General features: G+C 56.5%; 1 protein-coding gene across 1 annotated transcript in view; it reads left to right on the top strand.

Annotated features, from left to right (window-relative positions):
- The window catches only part of TNPO3 (transportin 3), a 51,597-nt gene that overhangs the window by 28,615 nt on the left and 2,952 nt on the right, over positions 1–20,030 (top strand). The window contains exons 6-19 of the mRNA XM_068400447.1: positions 521–696; positions 6,315–6,453; positions 8,507–8,653; positions 9,292–9,399; positions 9,789–9,880; positions 11,969–12,108; positions 12,191–12,382; positions 14,121–14,212; positions 15,422–15,498; positions 15,975–16,035; positions 16,789–16,929; positions 18,566–18,682; positions 19,420–19,514; positions 19,685–19,841. Of these exons, the coding sequence (XP_068256548.1) occupies positions 521–696; positions 6,315–6,453; positions 8,507–8,653; positions 9,292–9,399; positions 9,789–9,880; positions 11,969–12,108; positions 12,191–12,382; positions 14,121–14,212; positions 15,422–15,498; positions 15,975–16,035; positions 16,789–16,929; positions 18,566–18,682; positions 19,420–19,514; positions 19,685–19,841 (1,734 nt within the window). The remainder of the gene's footprint in view (positions 1–520; positions 697–6,314; positions 6,454–8,506; positions 8,654–9,291; positions 9,400–9,788; positions 9,881–11,968; positions 12,109–12,190; positions 12,383–14,120; positions 14,213–15,421; positions 15,499–15,974; positions 16,036–16,788; positions 16,930–18,565; positions 18,683–19,419; positions 19,515–19,684; positions 19,842–20,030) is intronic.

The following is a 20,030-nucleotide window of genomic DNA, read 5'->3' as shown; positions in this document are numbered from 1 at the left end:
CCAATGGCTAATGACCCTTGCTGAGAAGAAATGCTTCCTAATGTCCAACCTGAACCTCCCCTGGCCAAGCTTGAGGCTGTGTCCTCTTGTCCTATCGCTGGTTGCCTGGGAGAAGAGGCCGACTCCCACTCTGCTCCAACCTCCCTTCAGGTAGTTGATCTCGATGATCCTTCTAGGTCCCTTCCCACTCCAGACACTGTGACCCAACCAGGGTAACGAGCAGCACGATGCTTTATTTCCTTCTGAACTGACATGGATTTCGGTTGGTGTTTTTCCTCCTTCATTTGCCTCTCCCAAGGAAGACTTGATGGGGTCCCATCAAGTCAGTTGGGGTTCCCAGCGTCAGTTTGGACCTCAAGTGCTCAAGCATAGGCTTTGCAGGGCTGGTAGGGGTGGGTTGTTGGGAGCTGTGGCTGTGCAGAAGCTCTACAAAGTATTTCAGGAGCAACACCAAACTCGTTTTTCCATTACCGTCTCATTTCCTATATAATCACCAGGCTCTTCTTCTTCTTTCTTCCAGCAACAAGACAAGACATCATCAAACCTCCATGAAGCTGCTTCGGACTGCGTGTGCTCAGCCCTCTACGCCATCGAGAACGTGGAGACAAACCTTCCCTTGGCCTTGCAGCTTTTCCAGGGCGTCCTCACTCTGGAGAGTGCCTATCACATGGCTGTAGCACGCGAGGACCTAGACAAGTAAGTGAGCTTGCAGCCGTGGCCTTGCCCAGAAAGGAAGGGGAGGTGTGGTAATTAACTGTCACGGTGTCTGTCCGCGGTTATTTTTGGAGTCCACGCCGTTTGCAGAAGTCTTTTATGCAAATAAGTCTTTGTTGAACCAACTTTGTTGCTTGACCCAACCTGGTCTCCTTCTATGACCAAGTGACCCGCTCAGTAGATGAGGGCAGGGCTGTGGATGTATCCATGTAGACTTCAGTGAGGGATTCGACACTGTCTCCCACAGCATCCTCCTAGACAAACTGGCTGCCCGGGGCTTGGCTGGGTGGACTCTTCGATGGGTTAAAAACTGGCTGGATGGCCGAGCCCAGAGAGTGGTGGGGAATGGGGCAAAGCCCAACTGGTGCCGGTCACTAGCGGTGTTCCCCAGGGCTCAGTGCTGGGGCCGGTGCTGTTCAATATCTTTATAGATGATCTAGACGTAGGGATGGAGTGCACCCTCAGGGAATGTGCAGGTGACCCCAAGCTGGGTGGGAGTGTCGATCTGCTGGAGGGTAGGAAGGGTCTGCAGAGGGGTCTGGACAGGTTGGATCGATGGGCCGGGACCAACGGCAGGAGGTTCAACAAGAACAAGGGCCGGGTCTGACACTTGGGCCACACCAACCCCCCGCAGCGCTACAGGCTGGGGGAAGAGTGGTTAGAAAGAGCCCTGGGGGTGCTGATGGACAGGCGGCTGAACGTGAGCCAGCAGTGTGCCCAGGTGGCCAAGAAAGCCAATGGCATCCTGGCCTCTATCAGGAATAGTGTAGCCAGCCGGTCTGGGGCAGGGATCATCCCTCTGTACTGGGCACTGGTGAGGCCGCACCTTGAATCCTGTGTCCAGTTCTGGGCCCCGCACTTCAACAGAGATGTTGAGGTGTTGGAGCGAGTCCAGAGGAGGGCGACCAAGCTGGGGAAGGGTCTGGAGGGTCTGAGCTGCAAGGAACGGCTGAGGGAGCTGGGGGTGTTTAGCCTGGAGAAGAGGAGGCTCAGAGGTGACCTTAGTGCAGTCTACAACTACCTGAAGGGAGGTTGTAGCACAGTGGGAGTCGGCCTCTTCTCCCAGGCAACCAGCGCTAGGACAAGAGGACACAGCCTCAAGCTTGGCCAGGGGAGGGTCAGGTTGGACATTAGGAAGCATTTCTTCTCAGCAAGGGTCATTAGGCATTGGAAGGGGCTGCCCAGGGAGGTGGTGGAGTCACCATCTCTGGAGGGGTTTAAGAAAAGCCTGGCCATGGCACTTAGTGCCCTGGTCTAGTTGCCATGGTGGTGTCAGGGCAACGGTTGGACTCGATGATCCCAGAGGGCTCTTCCAACCTCATTGATTCTGGGATTCTGTGAACGAAGACAAGCAAGCAAATGAGTTCCTCGCCCATGGTGCACCCATTTGTGCTCCAGGCCTGGGCACTCAGCTGAGGCTTTGGCAGAGAGTTAGACTGTCACCAGACTCAGCTTCCTGGGATGCTTGGTCTTCCCTTGCAGCGGGCAAAGCACAAGGGGAGGATCCTGAGGAGCAGCTGAGGCGTTGCCAGCCTTAAAATAGAGTTTAGAAGAGACCTGTTGCTCCTCCTGCCTCCTCTCTGCAAACATCCTGCGAGACAGCTTGTTTTCTGGGTTAATTTTCGTGCTCCCATTCTGAATTGAGCTTCGCGAGGGCCTTGCCTGGCAGCTCTTCCCTTTCTCATCACCTCATGGTGTCAGTGGTTTCGTCATCCCGGGACTGATGAGTCCATCCTCAAGTTGTCAGAAGTGGACTTCTCCTGCTCAAATTCAGATGGTTTTCGTCGAATCATGGAATTGTTTTGGTTGGGAAGGACCCTTTAGATCATCAAGTCCAACCGTTACCCCAGCACTGCCCAGGCCACCACTAACCCATGTCCCTCAGCACCACATCTACATGGCTTTTAAATCCCTCCAGGGATGGGGACTCCACCACTGCCCTGGGCAGCCTGTGCCAGCGCTTGACAACCCTTTCCATGAAGAAATTGTCCCTGATCTCCAACCTAAACCTCCCCTGGTCCAACTTGAGGCCGTTTCCTCTCATCCTATTGCTTGTTACCTGTGAGAAGAGACCAACCCCCCCTCGCTACACCCTCCTTTCAGGCAGTTGTAGAGAGTGAGAAGGTCTCCCCTCAGCCTCCTTTTCTCCAGGCTAAACCCCCCCAGGTCCCTCAGCCGCTCCTCATCACACTTGTGCTCCAGACCCTTCACCAGCTCCGTTGCCTTTCATTCTTCTGCACAGATCCTGTGTCCCAGCTGTATCAGTGAGCACCACTGGTGCTTTTTTATGTGGCTGTGGCTAATGAACATAGACAAGATCATTTGTGAGATTGCTCTGGAACCTCCCTAGCACCAAACTGGTATTTCCTCTTCAGCCCAGCCTACTGACCTCCCTCCTAGCCAACTGTTCATCCCTCAACTGTGCTTTATCCGGTTTAACCAGCTTCTGTGTGACACCACAAGCTCCTCCTCTGCCCCATTTCTCCTGTTTTAAACATTACTGAGAAGAATTAGGTGGGTTCAACCTATTTTGGGTAAACCCCTGTTGCCTTTAGCCCATTTCCCTCCAACTTCCCATGGATTTGGAAAACAGTGTAAGGACTTGCTTGTGCTACTGAGGGCAGATTCATTGGCCTGTATTTCATATGATCAGAGAATCCCAGACTGGTTTGGGTTGGAAGGGACCTTAAAGCCCATCTATTTCCAACCCCCTGCCACGGGCAGGGACACCTTCCACCAGACCAGGTTGCTCCAAACCCCATCCAACCTGGCCTTGAACACTGCCAGGGAGGGGGCAGCCACAGCTTCTCTGGGCAACCTGGGCCAGGCTCTCACCACCCTCACACCAAAGAATTTCTTCCTCAGATCTCATCTCAATCTTCCCTCTTTCAGTTTAAAACGGTTCCCCCTCGTCCTGTCACTCCATGCCCTCGTAAGAAGTCCCTCTCCAGCTTTCCTGTAGCCCCTTCAGGCACTGGAAGGTGCTAGAAGGTCTCCCTGGAGCCTTCTCTTCTCCAGGCTGAACAGCCCCAGCTCTCTCAGCCTGTCTCCAGAGCAGAGGGGCTCCAGCCCTCTGAGCATCTCCGTGGCCTCCTCTGGACTCGCTCCAACAGCTCCGTGTCCTTCTTTTGTTGAGGCCCCAGAGCTGGACGCAGCACTGCAGGGGGGGTCTCCCGAGAGCGGAGGTGCATTTGCCAGACCCTCTGTCCCCGTTGCCAAAAACGAGCGCAGTTTGTGGCTGTGCAAGGTGTTGCTGTCCATGGGAACCGCAAGCTCTAGGACAGATGTCCCATGTCCCATTTTTGACTCCTGAGGTGGCACTTAGGCAGTCCCCGCTCCTTCCACCTGGAGGTAAGCAGGTCCTCAGCTCTGAAGAGCCTCCTCACTCCTCCTGCTGTGCCACAAATCTTTTCATCGTGCTGGTGTCTTCAGCGTGCAGCAAGTCCACCAGCTCTTTGTTAGAGCTGAAAAAGCCTGTGCTGGATTTGTCACTGTCCTCGGCAGGGTCTGGCACTGGGTTTTGGCTTCTGGCAGTTCTCGCTTGATCTCATCTCGCCTTCCAGAATCCAGCTGTCTGCTCTTCACTCCTCCTCCCTGACAGCCCTGCAGCTGCTCGGAGGCACTTGGCTCCCTCCTGAGCCTTTTCACATGACTTAGGCTCAAGAATTCAACATCTCCCTCCCCTTGTTTCAACTTGGGGGTGCAAAGCCCAGGTAACGTCTGTGCCTTTGACTTAAGGAAATTCCAACCATGTTCAATGAGATTTCCACAAGCGGAAGGAGATTTCCACAAGTTACTCCTCAAAGTCAGCCCTTTGGAAACCAAAAATTATAGTTGCATCTGATCCTATTTAACCTTCCATTTAATGCTGATTGAATTAGTCTGCAGTTGTCAGGCGTGGAAAAGTTTGTCATAATATCCTCTCTGCTTGGTAAGATTGACTCTGTGTGAGCATCTCTTTGTTCTGTGACTTTCTGAAGACCCTGAAAGCTTTCATCTTCAGGAATTGCTGGGGCACGGGATGATTTTGCAGTCTACAATTACCTGAAGGGAGGTTGTAGACTGTCTTTTCTTAAACCCCTCCAGAGATGGTGACTCCACCACCTCCCTGGGCAGCCCCTTCCAATGGCTAATGACCCTTGCTGAGAAGAAATTCTTCTCAGGTGTGCTGTGCCTCGTCGCCCCATGCAGGGGTTTCAGAGAAGGTTTCTCAGATTCTGTGGGTGATATGAAAATTGCGTAAGATTTGCTTATTGGAACCCCGGGGTTTCACCTACTTCTGAACAAAGCCAAGTTCCCCTATTTAGTGTTGCCCAAGTGCTGACGGGAACCTAAAGCAGAAGTTGGTATTTCGCAGAATCACAGACTGGTTAAGGGTTGGGAGGGACCTCTGGAGATCATCCAGCCCAACCCCTGCCCAAGCAGGGTCACCCAGAGCACGTCGCACAGGGTCACGTCCAGTCGGGTTTGAATATCTCCAGAGAAGGAGACTTCCCCCTCCCTGGGCAGCCTGTGCCAGGGCTCTGGCACCCTCACACCAAAGAAGTTCCTCCTCATGTTCAGATGGAACTTCCCATGTTTCAGTTTGTGCCCGTTGCCCCTTGTCCTGTCGCTGGGCACCACTGAGAAGAGTCTGGCCCCATCCCCTTGACACCCGCCCCTGAGGTATCTGTGAGCATTGATAAGATCCCCCTGAGTCTGCTCTTCTCCAGCTGAACAGCCCCAGCTCCCTCAGCCTCTCCTCGCAGCAGAGATGCTCCAGCCCTCTGACCATCTCCGTACCCTCCGCTGGGCTCTCTCCAGTAGTTCCTGGTCTGTCTTGAACTGGGGGGCCCAGAACTGCACACAGTTACTCCAGATGTGGCCTCACCAGGGCTGTGTAAAGGGGCAGGAGAACCTCCCTCGACCTGCTGCCCACACTCTTCCTCACGCACCCCAGGACACCACTGGCCTTCCTGGCCCCAAGGGCACATTGTTGGCTCATGGGGAACTTGTTGTCCCCCAGAACCCCCAGGTCCTTCTCTGCAGACCTGCTCTCCAGTAGATCACCCCCAGCCTGTCCTGGTGCAGGGGGTTATTCCTCCCCAGGTGCAGGACCCTACACTTGCGGTTGTTGAACTCCATGAGGTTCCTCTCCCCCAGCTCTCCAGCCTGGCCAGGCGTTGCTGAATGGCAGCACGGCCTGCTGGGGGACTGCCCACCCCTCCCAGTTTGGTGTCACCAGCAAACTGGCTGAGGGTACACTCTGTCCCTTCATCCAGGTCAATGATGAATAAGTTGAACAGGACTGGGCCCAGTACTGACCGTGGGGAACAGCACTACCCACAGGCCTCCAGCTAGACTGAGCACCACTGATCACAACCCTCTGGGCTCTGTCCTTCAACCAGTTCTCCATCCACCTCAGTGTCCACTCATCCAGCCCACACTTCTTGAGCTTTCCTGTGAGGATCTTATGGGAGACAGTGTCAAAAACCTTCCTTGTTCCTGAGACAGGACTGCAGGGCGTGTTACCTGCACCAACCCAATCTCTGCTGTGCTGGGCTCTCTGGTCCTGTGTGGAAGATCTTTCTGACCCGTGCCCTGTTCTTTTTCCTCACCAGGGTGCTCAATTATTGCCGTGTTTTCACCGAGCTGTGCGAGACCTTCCTAGATAAAATCGTTTGTACCCCAGGCCAAGGGCTGGGCGACCTGCGGACGCTGGAGCTGCTGCTGATCTGCGCAGGGCACCCGCAGTACGAGGTGAGTGTGGTTGACCCGGGTTCTTCTGCTCGCCCCTATCACCAAATCTCACTCATCCAGAGCTGAGTCAGTGGAAAAATCTTTTCTCTGCCGTTACCACGTGGTTGGGAGGCTTCAGTTCCTGCGAGCTGCTGGCCTTGAAACGCCTCCTCTGCGTTCGTGATGCACAAATCTGGCTTCGCTTCCCTTTCCCGGCGTCCTGGATGGGTGAGACTGCAAATACAGCTCTGGGCTCATCGAGTCCAACCATTGCCCTGACACCACCATGTCAGCTAGACCAGGGCACTAAGTGCCATGTCCAGGCTTTTCTTAAACCCCTCCAGAGATGTTATTTGCTTTCCCAATGCACAACTCAAGTGAAGCTTTGTGGGGATTGCACTGTAGCTCATGGTAACTTTGTCCTCCAAGTAAATTAAATGCTGTTTTGCATCAAAGCTCCCCCACCATCCTCCCTTAAATATGGACCATTATATTTCAGATGGGGGCTCTCCTTTTAGCCCCACTCTTTATTCTTCCAAAATCGATAATTAAATGCCAGTAGGACACACCTTGAATCCTGTGTCCAGTTCTGGGCCCCGCACTTCAAGAGAGATGTTGAGGTGTTGGAGTGACTGCAGAGGAGGGCGACCAAGCTGGGGAAGGGTCTGGAGGGTCTGACCTGCGAGGAACGGCTGAGGGAGCTGGGGGTGTTTAGCCTGGAGAAGAGGAGGCTCAGAGGTGACCTTAGTGCAGTCTACAACTACCTGAAGGGAGGGTGTAGCGGGGTGGGAGTCGGCCTCTTCTCCCAGGCAACCAGCGACAGGACAAGAGGACACAGCCTCAAGCTTGGCCAGGGGAGGGTCAGGTTGGCCATTAGGAAGCATTTCTTCTCAGCAAGGGTCATTAGCCATTGGAAGGGGCTGCCCAGGGAGGTGGTGGAGTCACCATCTCTGGAGGGGTTTAAGAAAAGCCTGGCCATGGCACTTAGTGCCCTGGTCTAGTTGCCATGGTGGTGTCAGGGCAACGGTTGGACTCGATGATCCCAGAGGGCTCTTCCAACCTCATTGACTCTGGGATTGATCCCTGGCTGACTCGTGTCTGAGTTCAGCAGATGGAGGTTCCTTCGCAGAGGGGTTGTCCTGCTAAGTCCAACTCAAGGAGCAGGGAGGTGCCAGCTGGGATCTGCTGGGCTGTGCTCCCTCCTTCCCCTCTCTGTTTAAGGGGTGCAGCCCTTGAAGTGATGGATGGGAGGTGGGTCTGGAACGAGCTAGTGCCTTCTCCAGGACTGGGTTTTCCAGAAGCTTTCAGAGCCCTGAAAGTACATCAGAGCTGAGAGCTGGCAGGTGAATTAGCTAAGAAACGATGGCTGCTGCGATGCAACCCTTCGGGGCTTGTTTGCCGTGGAAATTGTGCAGTAGCTGTGCTCACTTGGGACTCAGTGACTCTTTTAGTCCCCTTTCCAGGCCTGTTAAGCTCAGTCTCCCTCGGGCATGACCTTCTCCTGTGCCAGCAACACTTAGGAGGACTTGAAGCTCTGCAGCTGCTCCTGAAAAAAATCTGCACTCATTTTTTTTCCTGCAATAACCACACTTAGAAAGAGGCTGGAGGCTTTGGAGCAACGTCCCCTTCCAGCCTGAGCTGCTTTTTGGGAGATGTTTTCTCCTGCTTGGGGTTGCTGTCCCACTCAGACCTGTGTGCACCCCCAGCCAGCCATCAGGAGGGTCAGACCGATGGAAACCTGTGGTACCTCACCACGCTGCAGGCACCCCCAGAGAAGGTTTCTCTGTTGGGAGCACCAGCAGAGCGGAGAAACAGGAAGCATTTCTTCTCAGCAAGGGTCATTAGCCATTGGAAGGGGCTGCCCAGGGAGGTGGTGGAGTCACCATCCCTGGAGGGGTTTAAGAAAAGCCTGGACATGGCACTTAGTGCCCTGGTCTAGTTGCCATGGTGGTGTCAGGGCAATGGTTGGACTCGACGATCCCAGAGGGCTCTTCCAACCTGGTTGATTCTGTGATTCTGTGAACAATGTTCTGTTGATAACCAGATGCTGAATTTGTTTTTTCTTTCTAAACAGGTGGTAGAAATTTCCTTTAACTTCTGGTACAGACTGGGGGAGCACCTGTACAAGACGGACGATGCCGTCATCCACAGCATCTTCAAAGCCTACATCCAGCGCCTGCTCCACGCCCTGGCCAGACACTGCCAGCTGGACTCGGACCACGTAAGGCTGCGGTCGCTGGGCCTCCTCGGGAGGCAGAGGGCTGGTAGGATGCTTCTGTCCTCACTGCTGCGTGCTGCTGGCTCTCCTGAGCTACAGGGCTCTGCAGCTGCAGTAATTGCAGAGAGAGAATGGAATCAGAGAATCACAGACTGGTTTGGGTTGGAAGGGACCTTAAAGCCCATCTAGTTGCAACCCCCTGCCACGGGCAGGGACACCTTCCACCAGACCAGGTTGCTCCAAGCCCCATCCAACCTGCCCTTGAACCCTGCCAGGGAGGGGGCAGCCACAGCTTCTCTGGGCAACCTGGGCCAGTGTCTCACCATCCTCACAGCAAAGAATTTCTTCCTCACATCTCATATCAATCTCCCCTCTTTCAGTTTAAAACCGTTCCCCCTCGTCCTGTCACTCCATGTCCTTGGAAAAGGCCCCTCTCCAGCTTTCCTGTAGCCCCTTCAGGCACTGGAAGGTGCTAGAAGGTCTCCCTGGAGCCTTCTCTTCTCCAGGCTAAACACCCCCAGCTCCCTCAGCCATTCCTCAGAGTTCAGACCCCTCCAGACCCTTCCCCACCTTGGTCGCCCTCCTCTGAACTCGCTCCAACACCTCAACATCTTTCTTTTGCCCTCCCTCATCTCTGTTAGGAGGGTGTCCCAGAGGAGACGGATGACTTTGGGGAGTTCCGGATGCGGGTCTCAGATCTGGTCAAAGACCTGATCTTCCTGGTGGGATCGGTGGAGTGTTTTGCTCAGGTGGGTTTGCGGGAGCATCGTGAGGCACCCCTGCATCCCTCGCTGTGCGGGAGGTGGCCAAGCCCTGGTGGCTTTTGGGGTGGGGAGGAGGACACACACATTATCTCCTCATGTGCACAAGGAAGCAACCAGTAGGTGGTGGGGACCGTTCTGGGAGAAGCAGAAGGTCTTACACTGCGGGGTCAGAGCTGGGGATCTGTTCCCTGGTCCCAAAATAGCAGGGTCATCTGTGGAACATGGGGGTTTCTGCAGGTCCATGCTTGGGGTCTGGTATTTGAGGTGTCGGAGGAGGTGAGGAGCAGGTGGCCATCTCGCAGGGTGGGATTCATGGTGGCGTGCCCACAACCTGTGTTTGTAGCTTCTTTTGTGACCAGTTCTATTCCTTGCAGCTCTATGCGACTCTGAAGGACGGGAATCCCCCCTGGGAGGTGACGGAAGCCGTCCTCTTCATCATGGCCTCCATAGCGAAGAGCGTTGACCAGTGAGTGTTGACCATCCTGCTGGTGTCTGTAAGCTTCCTGATCAGGAATATAGGTCCAGGATGGAGATGGGACTGTGTGAAGCAGTTGGACCTTATCAGGTCTCTTCTGCCTGCCTGGGGACTCTCATAGAATCACAGAATCAGAGGGTGGTTTGGGTTGGAAGGGACCTTTCAAGGCCATCTAGTTCCAACCCCCTGCAAGGAGCAGGAACATCTTCAACCAGATCAGGTTGCTCACAGCCTTGTCCAACCAGACCTTGGATGTTTCCAGGGATGGGACATCTACCACCTCTCTGGGCAACCTGGGCCAGTGTCTCACCACCCTCACATCAAAGAATTTCTTCCTCAGATCTCATCTCAATCTCCCCTCTCTCAGTTTAAAACCGTTCCCCCTCGTCCTGTCACTCCATGCCCTTGTCAAAAGCCCCTCTCCAGCTTTCCTGTAGCCCCTTCAGGCACTGGAAGGTGCTAGAAGGTCTCCCCGGAGCCTTCTCTTCTCCAGGCTGAACAGCCCCAGCTCTCTCAGCCTGTCTCCAGAGCAGAGGGGCTCCAGCCCTCTGAGCATCTTCATGGCCTCCTCTGGACTCGCTCCAACAGCTCCGTGTCCTTCTTCTGTTGGGGCCTCAGAGCTGGACGCAGCACTGCAGGGGGGTCTCCCGAGAGCGGTGCAGAGGGGCAGAATCCCCTCCCTGACCTGCTGGCCACGCTGCTGGGGATGCAGCCCAGGACACGGGTGGCTTTCTGGGCTGCCAGCGCACGGTGCCGGCTCATGGTGAGCTTCTCGTCACCCATCACCCCACTTTAGTGCCACAGACCTGAGTTCAGCCCTGGTGAAACAGGATAAGGGTTTGTTTCCCCTGACTTCACCTCCTGAGAGTAAAGCATTTTTGGCTACGCTGGTTATTTGAGGATCCTTCAGCATCCAGATCCTTCCACATCCAGGCAGAGATTTTCCCAGGTATCTTTAGGGAAGGTTAAATCACTTTCTGGAAGCACCTTCTCCAGAAGGTGAGTCCTTCTGCGTGCTGACAGCTGCGCTGATGCGGTGGGACAGCCTGGCTGGCCTTCACCGTGCCTGGGGGAGGCGCCGCCTTTGCTGGGCGCTCGCTGGCTCCCCTTATCTGTGTCAAGGCTGCTCTTGCTCCGTTTTTATCTTCAGTTTTTATTTTTGTCTCTCGTGGCCTTGCACTGCTGGAGCATGGGGTGCTCCCCTCCCCACCAGCACGTCCATGCCATGGTCTTAGTGCCATGGTCTAGTTGCCATGGTGGTGTCAGGGCAATGGTTGGACTCGATGAGCCCAGAGGGCTTCTTCCAACCTCATTGATTCTGGGATTCTGTGCCCCACGAGGCTCTCACTTGCCCCGTGGCTCCACCGAGCTCTTGCCACGAGAGGGCAAGCGGTGCTGTCTGCCTGGAGCCCTGCCACCGACGTCCCAGGACTCACCCAGTAGCACCCTCCCACACTGGGAACAGGTTCCTCCGGCTTTCCACAGTCCCCAGAGCGTTAATTAGCTTTGTTCTCCTGCCACGAGCACTCTTGGTGGAGGTATTTAGTTTCTTCTGCTCTGTTTGGTAAAGCTGGAGGCTGTTGTGGAGCTCCAACAGCGCTGACTCCCCCACTAGCCCCTGTCTCATTGATGGGGAGGAGATTTTGACAAGGGCAAGTAGTGACAGGACGAGGGGGAACGGTTTTAAACTGAGAGAGGGGAGATTGAGATGAGATCTGAGGAAGAAATTCTTGGCTGTGAGGGTGGTGAGACCCTGGCCCAGGTTGCCCAGAGAAGCTGTGGCTGCCCCCTCCCTGGCAGTGTTCAAGGCCAGGTTGGATGGGGCTTGGAGCAACCTGGTCTGGTGGAAGGTGTCCCTGCCCGTGGCAGGGGGTTGGAATTAGGTGGGCTTTAAGGTCCCTTCCAACCCAAACCATCCTGTGCTTCTATGGTTCTCTCCAGCACACCCAAGGCTGCAGGGTTTGCCTGGCTGATGCTGAGTGACGTGGGAGTCCATCAGGTTCAATAAAACCCACTTCTCTGCTGGAAATGAGCTGGGAGACACCTTGGAGCTAAGCTGGCTGCTTTTTTCCCTCGCAGGGAGAACAACCCGACCCTGGTGGAGGTGCTGGAGGGGGTGGTTCGCCTCCCCGAGACGGTGCACACCGCCGTGCGCTACACCAGCATCGAGCTGGTGGGAGAGATGAGCGAGGTGGTGGACAGAAACCCCCAGTTCCTCGGTGAGTCCGTCCCCCCCACCCTCTCCCACGCCCCTGGTCCTCCAGGACCCCCCTCCTCACTCCCCACCTCTCTCCCCCACAGACCCCGTGCTGGGTTATCTGATGAAGGGGCTGTGCGACAGGCGGTTGGCGTCGGCGGCGGCCAAAGCCATCCACAACATCTGCTCGGTGTGCCGGGACCACATGGCTCAGCACTTCAACGGGCTGCTGGAGATAGCCCGCTCCCTCGACTCCTTCACGCTCTCCCCGGAGGCGGCCGTGGGGCTCCTCAAGGGTGCGTATGGAAAACCCCATTTTCATGTGGTTTTTCGTAGACACAAGTGTCTCCGTTTGCCCTGAGGCACATCACGTGTCCACATGTAGAGTCATAGAATCATTTGGGTTGGGAAGGACCTTTAAGATCATGGAGTCCAACCGTTAACCCAGCACTGCCAAGGCCACCACTAACCCATGTCCCTCAGCACCACATCTACACGGCTTTTAAATCCCCCCAGGGATGGGGACTCCACCACTGCCCTGGGCAGCCTGTGCCAGCGCTTGACAACCCTTTGGTGAAGAAATTGTCCCTGATCTCCAATCTAAACCTCCCCTGGGGCAACTTGAGGCCGGTTCCTCTCGTCCCATCACTTGTTGGGAGAAGAGACTGACCCCCCCTTGCTACACCCTCCTTTCAGGCAGTTGTAGAGAGCGAGAAGGTCTCCCCTCAGCCTCCTTTTCTCCAGGCTAAACCCCCCCAGGTCCCTCAGTCGCTCCTCATCACACTTGTGCTCCAGACCCTTCCCCAGCCCCGTTGCCCTTCTCTGGACTCTTCTCAAGAGCTTGCTTCGGGCAGGAGGTAGAGCTCCTCTCTGGGTGTACAAGCCATCTCCATCCCCGCTCTGAACTTGAAATGAGGGAAGAAAACATTGAGAATGCTCACAGCCACGCTAGCGATGGGTCACTGTTACAGCAGAGCGCTTGGAAATCAGCTGCTTGTAGGCACGGGGTGGAAAATTGCGAGTATTTGTCATTTTAGAGATGGTTTGGGCACAAGAATGTGGTTTTTCAACTCCAGCCTGCGGTCAGAGCGTTTCCTTCTCACCAGGCCCGTGGCTGTTGGGCATCGTGTGCCTCTCCATCCACGGCCACTTTCGTGGATGTGCAGGACTTGTGCCTGGAACTCAAAGATTCCTGATGCATTCAAATGCTTCTGAAACCTTTAAAAACAGAGCAGCTCTGGAGCTTGTGCGTGTCCTTCTTCTGTTGGGCCCCAGAGCTGGACGCAGCACTGCAGGGGGGTCTCCCGAGAGCGGAGCAGAGGGGCAGAATCCCCTCCCTGCCCTGCTGGCCACGCTGCTGGGGATGCAGCCCAGGACACGGGTGGCTTTCTGGGCTGCCAGCGCACGGTGCCGGCTCCTGGTGAGCTTCTCGTCACCCATCACCCCCAAGCCCTTCTCCTCAGGGCTGCTCTCAGTCCATTCTCCACCCAGCCTGGGTTTGTGCTTGGGATTGCCCCGACCCACGTGCAGGACCTTGCACTTGGCCTTGTTGAACTGTCACCCATCACCTCCTCGATCTCCGTGTGCCTCAGTATATCGATGCCAGCAGCTTCCAGCTGCTCCTCTCCCACAAAGCATTTTCTCCTCCTTCTTTAAAACAACACAACAAATACATGAGCTGGGGAGGATTTTTTTCCTCCCGGTGCAGTCATCAGCCCTGTGGTCTGACGTGGTGACGTGGGGTGGTTGTGCTCCTCCTGCCTTGGAGCGGGACGCTGCGATGTGGCAGTGGGGAGCGGCTCAAGTGCTCATCTTCATATTTCATTTTCATGGGAGCCCTGGAATGCCTCAGCTGTGGGGTGAAAGGAGCTTCCTTGGACCTCGTGGTGCTGTTGAGTAGGGGCAAGGACACTGCGGGGACACGCCGGGGTGCTCGTGGTGTCCCTCTGCCTTTAGATCATCCCTTCCTCCTTCCCACCCCGCAGAGAAAGTTCGCGTTCCTCGCTCCTGACCTCGTCTCCTCTCGCCTTTCAGGGACAGCCTTGGTCCTCGCCAGGCTCCCCTTGGAGAAGATCGCAGAGTGCCTCAGCGAGCTCTGCGCCGTGCAGGTGATGGCGCTGAAGAAGGTATGTCCTGGGTGGTGGGAGCCGTGTTAACCTGCTCCTCATCCCTCACTGGTTTGGATGGGACAGAGCACAGATCACAGAATGGTTAAGGGTTGGAAGGCACCTCTGGAGATCACCCAGCCCAACCCCTGCCCAAGCAGAGTCACCCAGAGCACGTTGCACAGGGTCGTGTCCAGGCGGGTTTGAATATCTCCAGAGAAGGAGACTCCCCCCTCCCTGGGCAGCCTGTGCCAGGGCTCTGGCACCCTCACAGCAAACAAGTTCCTCCTCATATTCAGATGGAACTTCCCATGTTTCAGTTTGTGCCCGTTGCCCCTTGTCCTGTCAAGGGATGTCACTGAGAAGAGTCTGGCCCCATCCCCTTGACACCCACCCCTGAGGTATCTGTGAGCATTGATAAGATCCCCCCTCAGTCTGCTCTTCTCCAGCTGAACAGCCCCAGCTCCCTCAGCCTCTCGTCGCAGCAGAGATGCTCCAGCCCTCTGACCATCTCCGTACCCCTCCGCTGGACTCTCTCCAGTAGCTCCTGGTCTGTCTTGAACTGGGGGGCCCAGAACTGCACACAGTTACTCCAGGTGTGGCCTCACCAGGGCCGTGTAGAGGGGCAGGAGAACCTCCCTTGACCTACTAACCACACCCCAGGATGCCATTGGCCTTCTTGGCCACAAGGGCACACTGCTGGCTCATGGCCATCCTGCTGTCCACTAGGACCCCCAGGTCCCTTTCCCCTACGCTGGTCTCCAACAGGTCTGTCCCCAGCTTGTACTGGTACATGGGGTTGATGGGAGCCCATCGAGCTGCCGTGGCTCCGTCTTTGCCTGGTGGCTCGATCTGCTGCCATGACTGTGTGTCCTCAAAGCCAGAGGTGGACGAGGAGGCCAGGACTGAGACCGTACTCATCCCTGAGCTGAGAAATCCCTAACTGGTAGAGCGGGGAATGGGTTAAACTGGAAGCAAATGGTCCCTAGAAACCAGTTTCTGTGCCAGGAGCTGAAGAACCTTCCCAAACCGACCTCAAGGGCAGCAGGCAGCTTTCACCCCGCGTCCCCGGGATGGAGAACGTGGGAACTCGCCTTCCCTGGGGGGCATGTGGCCCTAAAAGGTCACGTTCTGGCTGTCCTAAAAGTGTGGTGGCCCTAGTGACCTTTCCCTGTAGATCTGGGGTAACAGAGATCCTGAAATCCCATCGCTTTTCCCTTGTTTTCGTAGCTGCTCTCTCAGGAGCCGAGCAACGGCCTCTCCTCAGACCCCACCGTGCCCCTGGACCGACTCGCCGTCATCTTTAGGTAAGGCAGGAGGGGCTGGGACTGCTCGTGCAGGGGGGTTGGGAGCTCCTGAGGCCAAGCTGCTCACCCAGAGCCTGAAAACCAAATAAATTGTGGCTTGTTTCCCCCCTGGCCCCGAGAAAATCCCAGAATCAATGAGGTTGGAAGAGCCCTCTGGGCTCATCGAGTCCAACCATTGCCCTGACACCACCATGGCAACTAGACCAGGGCACTAAGTGCCATGGCCAGGCTTTTCTTAAACCCCTCCAGAGATGGTGACTCCACCACCCCCCTGGGCAGCCCCTTCCAATGGCTAATGACCCTTGCTGAGAGGAACAGGCTGGAAGCTACTTCACCAAGTCCAAGGTTCCCCCAGCCCCTCTCAGCCAGTTTCTGGTTCCTGGGCGGTACTTGAGGCTCCAACCTGTTTCCTCAGCTTTAAACACAAAATCTATTGAGAGAAAAAAGCCCCGTTAACCCTTTGCTGCTTTTCACAGACACACCAACCCCATTGTAGAAAACGGACAGATCCATCCGTGCCAAAAAGTCATTCAGGAAGTAAGTGGTGGATTCAGGGAAGGGATTTTGGGGTGGGATTGATGGGGGGGTCAGAGTGGGTGGTGGGTTTGGGTTTGGGGCAGCACCTTCCCTCCTGGAAATGGGGAAATGGGGATTGGTGGGGGTGGATTGGGGTCTTCAAAGCCTTGGAAGGGGACCTGGCTCTGGAAGTCATCGAATCACAGAGTTGTTTGGGTTGGAAAGGACCTGTAAGATCATCGAGTCCAACCCTTAACCCAGCACTGCCAAGGCCGCCACTAACCCATGTCCCTCAGCACCACATCTACATGGCTTTTAAATACCCTCCAGGGATGGGGACTCCACCACTGCCCTGGGCAGCCTGTGCCAGCGCTTGACAACCCTTTCCATGAAGAAATTGTCCCTGATCTCCAATCTAAACCTCCCCTGGGGCAACTTGAGGCCATTTCCTCTCGTCCCATCACTTGTTACCTGGGAGAAGAAATCATAGAATCAGAATCACAGACTGGTTTGGGTTGGAAGGGACCTTAAAGCCCATCTAGTTCCAACCCCCTGCCACGGGCAGGGACACCTTCCACCAGACCAGGTTGCTCCAAGCCCCATCCAACCTGGCCTTGAACACTGCCAGGGAGGGGGCAGCCACAGCTGCTCTGGGCAGCCTGGGCCAGGGTCTCACCACCCTCACAGCTCAACTAGACCATGGCACTAAGTGACTTTCTGTGGTGGGTTAGGCCATGTTCTGGTTCAGCTCTAACCCCTCCTGTGTGTGCCCAGATCTGGCCCGTGCTGTCGGAGACCCTGAACAAACACAGTGCCGATAACCGCATCGTGGAGCGGTGCTGCCGGTGCCTGCGCTTCGCCGTGCGCTGCGTGGGCAAAGGCTCCGCCGCCCTCCTGCAGCCGCTCGTCACCCAGGTATGAGACACCCCCCCCGGCTCTCTGCACCTTTGGGGGGACGCTGCGGCCCCGGCTTCGAGCTGTCGTCGGCGAAAACACTCGTTGGGTTCGCATGGGCAACGCAGGTGCGTCCCATGGGCGCTGCCGGGCAGTGACCGGCGCTGAAAGCACCACGGAGGAGCTCAGGGGTTCCTGCATAAACCCTTGAGGAGCAGAGAGAGCCTTTGGCCTGCAGGGAAGAATCCCAGAATCACTGAGGTTGGAAGAGCCCTCTGGGATCATCGAGTCCAACCATTGCCCTGACACCACCATGGCAACTAGACCAGGGCACTAAGTGCCATGGCCAGGCTTTTCTTAAACCCCTCCAGAGATGGTGACTCCACCACCTCCCTGGGCAGCCCCTTCCAATGGCTAATGACCCTTGCTCAGAAGAAATGCTTCCTAATGGCCAACCTGACCCTCCCCTGGCCAAGCTTGAGGCTGTGTCCTCTTGTCCTAGTCGCTGGTTGTCCAGGAGAAGAGGCCGACTCCCACCCTGCTACAACCTCCCTTCAGGTAGTTGTAGACTGCACTAAGGTCACCTCTGAGCCTCCTCTTCTCCAGCTGAACAGCCCCAGCTCCCTCAGCCTCTCCTCGCAGCAGAGATGCTCCAGCCCTCTGACCATCTCCATACCCTCCACTGGACTCTCTCCAGTAGCTCCTGGTCTTTCTTGAACTGGGGGGCCCAGAACTGCCCACAGTTACTCCAGATGTGGCCTCACCAGGGCAGTGTAGAGGGGCAGGAGAACCTCCCTCGACCTGCTGCCCACACTCTTCCTCACGCACCCCAGGACACCACTGACCTTCCTGGCCCCGGGGGCACATTGCTGGCTCATGGAGAACTTGTTGTCCCCCAGAACCCCCAGGTCCTTCTCGGTAGAGCTGCTCTCCAGTAGATCAGCCCCAACCTAAAAGACAAGAGCCAAGCTCTGCCTGGTTGATGCTCCGTGGGTTGTGGGAGCCCTGCAGTTGTAGCTGTAGTTGGGAAGGTGTGTGTGAAACTCCACGTGTGACTCCTTGAAGAGGTGACTCAGGCTGATGTTCAGAATCAATCAATCAGGTTGGAAGAGACCTCTGGGATCATCAAGTCCAACCACATTAGGTGTCCCCTGCTCCGCTCCGTGCTTCCATGGGGCTCAGGGAGGGTGGAAGGCGATGGGAGCTCTCTTGGCTCTACGAGCCACAGCACGGAGATGCTCCCAAGTGCAAGGTCAGACCTGAGCAAGTCCTTCAGGGTGTCCCCTGCCCGCCGTGGGGCTGGGGGAAGGTCTGGCAGGCTGGGACGTCACCTTGGCATGTGATGAGAGCAGCCATTTCTCAGAGAGAAGGTGGGGCTGTTGGGCAGATCCTGGGAGGTGACGAGTGTACGGCTTCACCCCTCCATGGGTCACCCATGGGGGCTACAGCCAGGAGGACCCTGCCCCTGGGGAGCAGCTGGTTCGGGGTCCCTGCAGTAGGTCCAGGGGTTGGCCGAGGAACCCCTGGCCAGATCCTGCAGCCGATGGGCCCCAGCAAGCAGCACGTAGGGACTTCTCTGGTGGCAACAGCCACAGTGGTTTCGTTGGTGGTGGGTGGGCAACGTTGGCGGTGCCAGGCAGTGCCCATCTCCCCGCAGATGGTGAACGTGTACCGGGCGCACCAGCACTCCTGTTTCCTCTACCTGGGCAGCATCTTGGTGGACGAGTACGGCATGGAGGAGGGCTGCCGGCAGGGCCTGCTCGACATGCTGCAGGTGGGTGCCAGGAACCCCCCAGGGGTTCGGTTCTACATCATCGAGTCTTTGAGGTTGGGAAGGATCTTTGAGATCATTGAGTCCACCCGTTAACCCAGCACTGCCAAGGCCACCCACCACTAACTCATGTCCCTCAGCACCACATCTACACGGCTTTTAAATCCCCCCAGGGATGGGGACTCCACCACTGCCCTGGGCAGCCTGTGCCAGCGCTTGACAACCCTTTCCATGAAGAAATTGTCCCTGATCTCCAATCTAAACCTCCCCTGGGGCACCTTGAGGCCGTTTCCTCTCGTCCCATCACTTGTTACCTGGGAGAAGAGACCGACCCCCCTCGCTACACCCTCCTTTCAGGCAGTTGTAGGGAGCGAGAAGGTCTCCCCTCAGCCTCCTTCTCTCCAGGCTAAACCCCCCCAGGTCCCTCAGCCGCTCCCCATCACACTTGTGCTCCAGACCCTTCCCCAGCCCCGTTGCTCCTCGTATTGCCACGTGCTGGCGCAGTAACCACCCCTCTGCGCTCGTGGTGGGGCCGGGCCGGGGGTGCCCGGGGGGTTTCCATGGAGCAGAGCAATTCCCACGCCAACCTGTGCTGGTCCCAGCCCCGCTCTGCTCTCCTGTGAGCTGGTGACCAAACCCAAGGAGCAGAAGTTCTGTGGTTAAAGCAGTGGGTGGTTTCTTGCTCCTGCGTTGAGGAAGGTGTAATCAGAGCTAATTGCTAACGCATCCCCTTCTCCTAGGCTCTGTGCATCCCCACCTTCCAGCTCCTAGAGCAGCCCAACGGCCTTCAGAACCACCCGGACACCGTGGACGACCTCTTCCGACTAGCAGCCAGGTACCCACGCTCTCCTTTCACCTTCTCCTGCACGGGGACACCCCGACCCCTCTCTGCTTGCCGAGGGGTCCCCATGCGATCGCTCCCATCTTCATGGGCGACTGGGAGAAGGTGGGGTGTGGGGAAAGCCACACCACTGGTCACATCTGTGTGTCCCTCTGCCCGGCCAGGTTCATCCAGCGCAGCCCCGTCACCTTGCTCCGCAGCCAGGTGATGATCCCCATCCTGCAGTGGGCCATCGCCGCCACCACCCTGGATCACCGGGACGCCAACTGCAGCGTCATGAAGTTCCTGCGCGACCTCATCCACACCGGGGTGGCCAACGACGTGAGTGACCCCCTGGGGGCGTCCCTTTTTGTGGGGTGGGCTTCCTCCGTGGAGCTGGTGATGCCATCCTCGTGGGTGTTTGTCACCACGGTCCCCAGCGAGGGATGTCCCACTGCCGTAGCCAAGCCACCACGGTTACTCCACCGTGGAGATGCTCTGGGAGGAACCCCCAGGAGCAGCGTGTCCCTG

Source organism: Nyctibius grandis, chromosome 5 (genome assembly GCF_013368605.1).
Source record: "Nyctibius grandis isolate bNycGra1 chromosome 5, bNycGra1.pri, whole genome shotgun sequence".
Classification (NCBI taxonomy): domain Eukaryota; kingdom Metazoa; phylum Chordata; class Aves; order Nyctibiiformes; family Nyctibiidae; genus Nyctibius; species Nyctibius grandis.
This window is presented reverse-complemented; position numbering and strand designations above follow the sequence as displayed.